The 10,004-nt window shown below is 46.9% G+C and overlaps 1 protein-coding gene across 1 annotated transcript; it reads left to right on the top strand.

Moving 5' to 3' along the window:
• The first annotated feature begins 976 nt into the window (after nt 1–976).
• On the top strand, nt 977–9,094 carry TACR2 (tachykinin receptor 2). The gene is made up of 5 exons (XM_059477244.1): nt 977–1,380; nt 3,834–4,028; nt 6,454–6,610; nt 7,297–7,493; nt 8,902–9,094. The coding sequence occupies exons 1-5, from the start codon at nt 977–979 to the stop codon at nt 9,092–9,094; spliced, it is 1,146 nt and encodes a 381-aa protein (XP_059333227.1).
• The last annotated feature ends 910 nt before the right edge of the window (nt 9,095–10,004 follow it).

The raw sequence follows: 10,004 nt of genomic DNA, 5'->3' as shown, positions 1-10,004 counted from the left end.
ACAGTACTTAAGAGAATTAATACAGCATTACTTTCTAACACAACACATATAATATTCATATTAATATTTGTGAAAAGCCAATCATAACATACATGCATTTTTCACACTGGGGAAGGAGATGCAGCCATCCAAAAGGAAGGATCTTGCTGAATTGTATCAAATGCAGTGTCTCTCTTGCTGTGAGAGCTCACGGGAATTCAGGCAGGGTCCTGGAAACTTGAGGATTTCAGGACTGGTGAAACTGGAGCATTAACTATCCCCGCATGTAAACCTGTAAAATCCTGACAGAGCAGCGTGGCCATTGCTCAAAACTGAGTGCAGCAAGGGGGGAAGCTTCACATACCACTTTGCCACACTTAATTTGATGTCAAATTGGTTGCTTAGCTCTCCCCTGCAAGAGACTCCACCTCCTTTCAAAGTCCCCTTAAAACCTGTTGAGATTTTGTCCCAGTGCAACTCCTGCCTCGTGCTGAATAGTTGCGCAGGGAAAGAACAGCAAAGCTCCTCAGTCCCACTGCAGGGGATTCAGACACCTAAAACTGCTGCCCTGACACAGAGTTTCTACTTGGATTGAAGTGGGTTTTGGATTCCATTTATGTTCTCTTGTCCCTAAAAGCAATCTAAAGGAAGACATCGCTTGCCGCTGGCCTGGAAAACATCTTCCTTTCCCTTTTTATTTCTTCCTTTTTTAGAGGAAAAAAGAAACTTGAAGAAGTGAGTTTTCTTCAGCTTTTTGTTCTTCAAGCACAGGTTAAAATGCCAGGGAAGAAGGAGGAGGCCCTTGGCATGGCTCATCTCCTCCTGGAACTGCACTGCATCACTCGGAACACAGGAGGAGAGGACACGAGACAGCTCATCCCCGTGGCCTTTTAACAGCACTTGCCTAAATGCACGGAAATTCACACACCAGCATCCACGGCAAGGAAATGAGCAGGTGCCAGGAGATTTTCTTTCCCACTCACAAGAAGTGAAAGCCATGGGCGTGTTTGCCGTTTTTAACGCCAGCAACGTTTCGCAGGCCGGCTCCCCGGAGAATGGCAGCAACTGGACAGCAGCAACCCAGTTCAGCCAGCCAGGCTGGAGGATTGCTCTGTGGGCCATCACCTACTCCTTCATCGTCGTCACATCCATCCTGGGCAACGCCACCATCATCTGGATTATCCTGGCTCACAGGAGGATGAGGACGGCCACCAATTACTTCATCGTCAACTTGGCCCTCTCGGACCTGCTGATGTCCGCCTTCAACACCATCTTCAACTTTATCTACGCCAGCCACAACGTCTGGTACTTTGGTGAGGAGTTCTGCAGGTTTCAGAACTGGTTCCCCATCACTGCAGTGTTTGTGAGCATTTACTCCATGACAGCCGTGGCTGCAGAGAGGTAAGAGGCGAGTGGAGAAGGTGAGGTCCCAAAAGATCCCCTGTAAGTGATGGAAAAATATCATTGCAGCAGTTTGGCCCCCACTCTGTCGGGTGCCTTATCAGCAAAGTGGAAGGAGTGCCAGGCTGTGGGGTTTGATGCTAATTGTGGCATGATCCTCTGGTTTTTATCCCGGGTCTGAATCACACCTGAATCTGTAACGAGTGGATCTGGCTGGTGTTTTTGTTGTTCCCACATTGTTGATCATAAATTGCTTCCCAATCATCCTGAAAACTCTTCTGTGGCTTTGTTGGGTTGTTTTAAACCATGAGACTGATATATCTGGAAAAAGGAGAATATGCTGCAGGCTGCTGAAACTATCAGCAGCCCTAATCCTGCTGTGAGTCCAGCAAACCAGCAGAAATAATGGGAATTAGATTAGAAATGGCAGAGTCTGCTCCCCTGGTTCATTAGAATGACTTATTCTGAGAGGGAGAGAAGCAATTACAGTGATTCTGTTTGACTTCTGGGGCAATTGGCTATTTTCATAAAATTCGCTTCCAACTGCCGAGTCACTTTTACTTAAGCTTTAATTTCTGGAGTCTGACTGTGTCTGACTGCAAATCCCTATTTAGAACAAATAGCAGCTCAGTTTTAATTACTCTTTTGCTGCTCCTGGCTGTAAATCAAGGGTTGTTGCTATTTTATACATGTTTTCTGACAAAGAATATTTTTAAAAAGCTGTTTCAGCCTGTTGTCACATCTTCTTACTCTTGCTCCTTAGGGGTTTGTGGTGAAAGCACCTATATAGCCAAAATCTCTTTGGTCACATGGCACAGATCAGAAAGAGGACTTGGCACCTCTCTGCAAACCATATTTAGCTATTCTTTGGTTGTCCTTAAAATAGATCCTGGAAACTCGACGCTTCCATTTATTGTTAAGAGAACTTGTGTCCACTCCAGCCTCAGTGTTTAACTTCTATAAAAACAACACCTTCTGAAGTGGTTTATTTTAAGGAAGGAGGCTGAGGAGCGATGGCTCTAAGTCATTTGCCCGGCACGGAAAAGGCCCTGGTGATATTTCTCACTGCTGGGTTTGGGATCGCTCCATCACTCCATTTCCCCGTTCCCAGAGCAGCTGCTCCCACTCAGTGCTCTATCGATCAGCTCCACTTTCACACTCTGCTCAGCACAGTCTCCTATGGCCTGCTTGGAAAGTGCACCAGAGGCTCCAAAATCCAGCTTGTTTTGCCTGCTCTGGAGAACACCCACCGGTGGATTCCTCCCTGAGCAGGCTGCAGCACTGTGTGACACTGCCTATGGCAAGCTGAAGAAAAGCGAGGTGACACGAGAATTTTATAGCTAAATAAAGCCCTGGACTGCTCACTGGGCAGAGCTCCCTACCAACAGCCTGGCCAAGAAACAGCACAGCTTGTCAGATTTTCCCTATGGAAACCAGGAGGCAATGGGCATTTTCCTCTCTGCTTTGCCTTTGTTGCAGCCACGACAAAGAATGGGGACAGCGCGACAAGAAATGCATAATTGATTGTGTACTCCTTACAACACCGTGCATTTCCACACGGGAAACTTAAAACCAGAGAGCTGCTGAGTAATCCAATAGTCAGATGTGCCTGAGGGCTCTGAGCAGGTGTGGGTGAAAGGGGCAGCCCTTCCCTCCTCTGCAAGCACAAGTGCTCAGGCAGCCACAGAGGATTTCCCACAGCCCAAAATCAGTGGGGAAAAAATCAGGGTAAAGGATAATCAAGAGCCCAGTCTGCTCTTGTGCTAATATGAAGCATCAGAGATGGACATAGTTAGGAGGGAAAAGCATCTTTGGCTGGGCTTTTTTTGGTAAGGCACTTGCAAAAATAATTTAGATAAAAGAGCGAGAATGCTTTTTACAGGGGCCTGGAGTGACAGGAAGGGGGGAATGGCTTCACACTGATGGAGTGAAGGGTCAGATGGGATATTGGGAAGAAATCCTTCCCCTGTGAGGGAGGTGAGGCCTGGAACAGGGTGTCCAGAGGAGCTGGGGCTACTCATCCATGGAAGTATTCAAGGCCAGGTTGGACAGGGTGTGGAGCGACCTAGGACAGTGGAAGGTGTCCTGCCCATGGTTGGGGATTTTTATAATCTTTAAGGTGCCTTCCAACCCCAAACCATTCTGGGATAGAATGAAAAATTCCATAAGGGGGATGCTTGCAAAGCCTGTCTGCAGAAGACATAAAGGGCAGCTTCCTCCTCACACCAGCAGCATCCATCCACCTGGGTTCCATAAATCCTGCCCTAAGACTTGCAATCATTCTCTCCAGAAGGGATTTAGCTCCTTATTATTTACAGCCTGGAACCTGTCAAAATGTCTGTATTAACAAAGCCCACTGACTCCTGGTGCGTTTTTACACTTGCTGCTGGGTTTGTTGTGCAGATTGCCAATCTCACCATACATAACAAAAGCTCTGCACCTGTGTGTTGCAGGTACGTGGCCATCATCCACCCCTTCAAGCCCAGGCTGTCTGCTGGGAGCACCAGGGTCATCATTGGCATCATCTGGCTGGTGGCATTCGGGCTGGCCTTCCCCCAGTGCTTCTATGCTGAGATCACCATGGACAATGGCACCGTGAAGTGCATCGTGGTCTGGCCTGATGATGTGGGATCCAAGCACCAGCTGGCGTAAGAGGCACCATCAGACTCCCAATTCAGCCTAGAGTTAGCCAGGAAAATCATTTCAGCTCCAAGCTGCTGCTGTGGGGAGTGCAGGGAGAGAGCAGCAGAATGTGGGGCTGGGGCAGCCCATCTAAATTCAGTGTGCAAAAAGCTGCCAGGTGATGGTGGCTATGGGCAATCCTGAACCTGCCACCCTCCCCTGCTTTGAGAACTGGTTATAATGTCCAGAAATCCTACATACAGTGTGATTGTGTTCACAGGGGTCTGAGGATGAGGGAAGAGGATCTGACTCCATGTTTCAGAAGGCTGATTTACTATTTTATTATATATATTACATTAAAACTATACTAAAAGAATAGAAGAAAAGGTTTCATCAGAAGGCTGGCTAAGCTAAGAATAGAAAAAGAACGATAACAAAAGCTTTTGAGTGACTAAGACAGTCCGAGCCAGCTGACTGTGATTGGCCATTAATCAGAAACAACCACATGAGCCCAATCCCAGATGCACCTGTTGCATTCCACAGCAGCAGATAACCATTGCTTACATTTTGTTCCTGAGGCCTCTCAGATTCTCAGGAGGAAAAAATCCTAAGGAAAGGATTTTTCATTAAAGATGTCTGTGACAATACAGGGCTTGGGGAATTTAAGAGAATCCAGTGCAAAAAGTCTCTGAACAATCGGTAAATCCTGGTTTCAGAGGTTCTGGATTTTCTTCCTCTGTCAGGCAGGAGGAAACTGGGTATCTTTAATGCTGAGAAGCCACGTAATTAGTTAAAAATTATTCTGCTCTTTGTGGGGTAAAAGGAAAGTAAAACCTGAGAGCAGTATCTTTCAAACATCCCAAGGTTTTATAGGTATATTTATCTGGGCACACATCTGCACTCCTGAGGGTTCCTGAGATTATTTCCTCCTGCCTGAAAGCAAGATTGTTCAAACAGATGAAACAGGCGTACCCTGCATTCAGGGGGCCTGCTGGGATTACTCATCACTCAGAGCACACCATGAACCTTGGAGAAATTTATCAAACAAAACTTATTTATACAAACTAGCAATGGAAGAACTGAGGAAAAGGAACAAATCGATTGCCAAAGTGCAAACAGTTTTCCAAACCAAACCCCACTGTGAAGGGTCCATGCACCTGGGACATTTTCCCTGCTCACTCTTCCTCTCTGGGTGCCTCCTCAACTCAGGTTTTACCAAATTAACTGATTTTCACACTAATGTGAAAAAAAATTGAGAGCTGGGTTCCTGTGCTGACTGTGTGTCCTCTGAATCCTTTGCAGTTGAATGAACCCACCTCTCAAGATTTCTAGACTTCAGAACATAGGAAATTCCTCTTCTGCAGGAAAGATGTGCATGATTATGACAGAAAGAAGTAAAACTAATAATAATAATAATTTTTTTAAACCACAAACAAATGCACTACTGACTGCCAGTGCCTGAAAAATGCTGGATATAAAGGATATAGAAGATTAACCAGAGCAAAGAACCTTAACCACAGAGGTTTTTTTTTTATTTCCTAGTGACAGGTTAACTTGAGCCTGCTCAGACTGACAAAGACCATTTGCACCCCCCAGCAGCGTATGCCAGAGCCCTGCTGCCCAATCCTGCTTTTCCCTGTGTTTATGTTCATTTGGCAGCTGCTCTGAGGGACTGGGCAGGTTGTTCCCTTCCCATAAATGGTGCTTGCTCAAACTGATCAGCCCCCAGGGGAGGGAGCCCGCAGGAGTCTGTGGGGTGGCACAGAGAGCTGGAAAGGGCTGAGGTTAAAATGCAGCTGAGGGGATGTCAGTGCTTTCAGCTGGAGCAGAGCCTGAGTGCCCTGCTGGTGGTATATATAATATATACATATAATTCCTTTGATAAAGGAATTATGGCGGTGGTACATTAACTGCGTGTGCTCACACAAATACAAACAGCCAGCTACACAAACACAGGCAACACCCCTCCCTCACTATCTGCATTTTGTGCACCCTGTTAGCAGCCAGATGCCTTTCACAGTCCCAGATCTGGCTTTTTCCCCCTGCTGCATTCATGGAGTTACTCTGTAGTTTCTGGGCTATTCCTTCCCCTTAGCTGTGATTTAAGGGTTGTGCTTTTACCACCATCTCTCTCCCTCTCTCTGTCCTGGCTGCAGGGGGATAGCAAAGCTCAGTGCAGGGGGCTCTGGAGTGCAACCCTCTGCCAAAAGATCAGTGATGTTACTCTGCCTTAAAGGAGCAGGGAATCCAGCCCAAGGACCCCTCATCGCACCACCAGAGAGACGAGATTGTGCTGCTTACAGAAATCCCTGTAACAATAATTACAGGCAAAGTTTCCTCTTTGTGGTTTCACTAATGGGAGCCAGCACACATATCCAAAACACAGTTTCTGAAAGAACTCTGCAGGAGCCAGAAAACAGACTGTGAAAACTGCTTGTTCTTCTCTTTCAGGTACCACATTGCTGTGATTGTGCTGATCTATTTACTGCCTCTGATGGTGATGTTTGTGGCGTACAGCATTATAGGAGTCACTCTGTGGAGCAGCACAGCTCCAGGCAGCCACCTGAACAGAGTCCACTACGAGCACCAAGTCAACGCCAAAAAAAAGGTCAGAAGTGAAACTCAAGTATCATTACTCCCAGCACACCAACCCTTGCTGGCTGCAGTTCCAAACTTGTGTTCCATACAGAGTCTTGTGGGATTGGACTTGAAATGTTGACACAATATTTTGGGTCCAGGGTAAAGGCACCCAAAATGCCCAAAATGAAAAAAATGGTGATGGCATGCACCAGGCAGCCTGCAAGGAAGAAAGGCTGACAGCAGCAGGCTGGCTGCCAGCAGAGAGTGAAGAGAATCCACACAGGATAAACCAGGGTGAAACTCTGGGCAGGATGAAGCAGTCTCAGTGTAAGAGCAGAGATCTCCTTTCCCTGCACACCTGCTGGTGCAGCCACAAGCAGTTCCTGTGCCCTGGGAAGGGTTTGCTTTAACTCCCTGCCCTGTTCCCATCACCAGGGCACTCCCTCCCTCCCTCCCTGCTCCCAGTTTGCATCACCAGGGCTTGCTTCTTTCCCTTCCCACAGCAGTCCAGGTTTCCTTCCCACAGCATTCCAGGTTTCTTTGCCACAGCAGTCCAGGTTTCTTTGCCACAGCAGTCCAGGTTTCCTTCCCACAGCATTCCAGGCCTACATTCCATGCTCTGCACTTTGGGCCTACATTCCAGGCTCCCACTGCCCCAGCAGGCCCCATCACCCAGAGCCCCAAGGAATAACCCCCTGGCTTTGTTTTCCCTAGTTTGTGAAGACCATGGTGGTAGTGGTGATCATTTTTGCTGTCTGCTGGCTGCCCTATCACGTCTACTTCATCCTGGGCAGCTTCAAGGAAGACATCTACCAGCAGAAGTACATCCAGCAGGTGTATCTGGCAGTCTTCCTCCTTGCCATGAGCTCCACAATGTACAACCCCATCATCTACTGCTGCCTGAACCAGAGGTGAGCAGGGAAAGCTGAAATCCCAGCCTGAAAATGCAAAAATCTCTGGAGCACCACCTGTGGAGGTGCCATGGGGAGGTGTCACACGAGGGAGCACTGGGGGAGCACATCCCCAGCGTGCCAAGAGATGTCCCTCTCGCTCTGTGCTGCACAGTGCGGGGAGCTGATCTGGCTGATCTCCGTGCTAAATCCCACATCCACAACGCCCCCAGCCCTCTCCAGGCTCGCTGAGAGCTCCAAAGGCAATAAATGATTATCAGTGCAGTGCCACTGGGGCTGCAGCAGGCAGTGTTTAACTCCACAGTGATGCTGCAAGGCTTGCTCCTGTGAGCTGGCACAAGGAGAGTGCTGCAGCCCATTCACCCAAACTGTTTTTAGCATGGAGCACACAAACATGTCCTCCCCCTCCTCTCTCAGAAAGCAGACAGCTTCCTCTTAATTTATTAATTATTAATCGTGTTTTTTTAAAAGCTCCCAGTGGGTAAACACTTGTATTATCCTTGGCTGTTCTGTGTCTCACAAATGCAGTTACCAGCACAGCCAGCACCATCTACTGAGCACATCAAACTCCCAGCCATTTCACTGATCATGTATGTTAACTTAAAATACAGGGAAATCTGTGTCTCACATCAAACTCCCAGCCATTTCACTGATCATGTATGTTAACTTAAAATACAGGGAAATCTGTGTCTCACATCAAACTCCCAGCCATTTCACTGATCATGTATGTTAACTTAAAATACAGGGAAATCTGTGTCTCACATCAAACTCCCAGCCATTTCACTGATCATGTATGTTAACTTAAAATACAGAGAAATCTGTGTCTCACATCAAACTCCCAGCCATTTCACTGATCATGTATGTTAACTTAAAATACAGGGAAATCTGTGTCTCACATCAAACTCCCAGCCATTTCACTGATCATGTATGTTAACTTAAAATACAGAGAAATCTGTGTCTCACATCAAACTCCCAGCCATTTCACTGATCATGTATGTTAACTTAAAATACAGGGAAATCTGTGTCTCACATCAAACTCCCAGCCATTTCACTGATCATGTATGTTAACTTAAAATACAGGGAAATCTGTGTCTCACAGCAAACTCCTGCCATTTCACTGATCATGTATGCTAACTTAAAATACAGGGAAATCTGTGTCTCACAGCAAACTCCTGCCATTTCACTGATCATGTATGCTAACTTAAAATACAGGGAAATCTGATCAGAAACTCCCAGTGCACCTCCCTCCATGCTCTCATGCATTTAGCTTTTCACCTCATTCCTTTGATTTTAGTAGAAATATTTATTTCATAGCCATTCGCAGGAAGAACCAAGCCATGAGTTTGTTCACTCCCTGCACAATTACAAAGATCATTTCACCATTTAATTGCTTTTCTCCCTCTGCCAGGTTTCGCTCTGGATTCAAGCTGGCCTTCCGCTGGTGTCCCTGCATAAAAGCAACTGAGAAAGACAAACTTAAACTCATGTCCCCATCTCTCTACCAGACAACCCTCAGGAAGTCAAGAACGAGTTTCAACACAGAAAGTCAGCTGAATGAGAAAGAGAAGACATCCTTTACCCTCACCCAATTAACACTCTGATTTCCTGCTCCTGGTTCTGGCTCCGTCCCATACACCAAGCAAGGCAGCAGATCTGCAGAAGCTCTTTTTCTCTGGAGCAGCTATTTCCTACAGGACTTCTTTAGATGCCATCAGCATTGAAGGCAGCATGTTGATAACACTTCTATCTATGTAGGTCCAAGCTGCAGATACAAGTTTAGCCCTCCCTTACATCAACAACTGCAATACAGAGGCCAAAAACTCAGCAAAGCAGATCTGAGGCAGTGCCAATCAGGAGAATATAAATTCTTCTCTTCTACACTGTGATCTCCTGATTTCTGTTCCACCAGGACACCTGAAGTCAGGAAAGGGTTGATGGAGCAGAAAGGCTGGGGCTCATGTGGCCCAGCTGGGATGGACCCAGGGCTGTGTGGGCAGCCAAGTGCCAGGGCTCAGCACCCCAAGGCACTGTGCACCAAAGCCTGTTTACAACAGAGGCAAACACCAACACATCCAGACTGAAAAATCCAGCCTGCCCTCAACATTCTCTGCATTCTGGGATTTTCATGCCGGCAGTTTCACCAGCAGAAACAGTTCCTTAAGATGTTGTCATTAGATTTCTATAACCTTGTCCCAAAACATGATGTTGGTTTCCTATTAAACCATGCTCAAGTGATTTCTCCTTCACATTAATTGTGGTGCCTAATTTGGAGAGCGAGGCTCTCAGAAGAGTCAGTAGCCAGGGATGGCCACTGGCTTGGTCAGGGCTCATGGATCCACTCAGAATCCACCTTCTTTACGTCCTTTTAGCCCTAACAGCAGCGCTCCGTCGCTGTCTTGTCCCAGACAGTCCCTTCACCTTCCCTCTCCAGACTTACCCCATATTTATCCTCACTGCTCTTCCCAGGTATGAAAATAAAAGCTGGAATATGTCATCTTCCCAGCCTGAGGC

Source organism: Ammospiza nelsoni, chromosome 8 (assembly GCF_027579445.1).
Source record: "Ammospiza nelsoni isolate bAmmNel1 chromosome 8, bAmmNel1.pri, whole genome shotgun sequence".
Classification (NCBI taxonomy): Eukaryota; Metazoa; Chordata; class Aves; order Passeriformes; family Passerellidae; genus Ammospiza; species Ammospiza nelsoni.
This window is presented reverse-complemented; position numbering and strand designations above follow the sequence as displayed.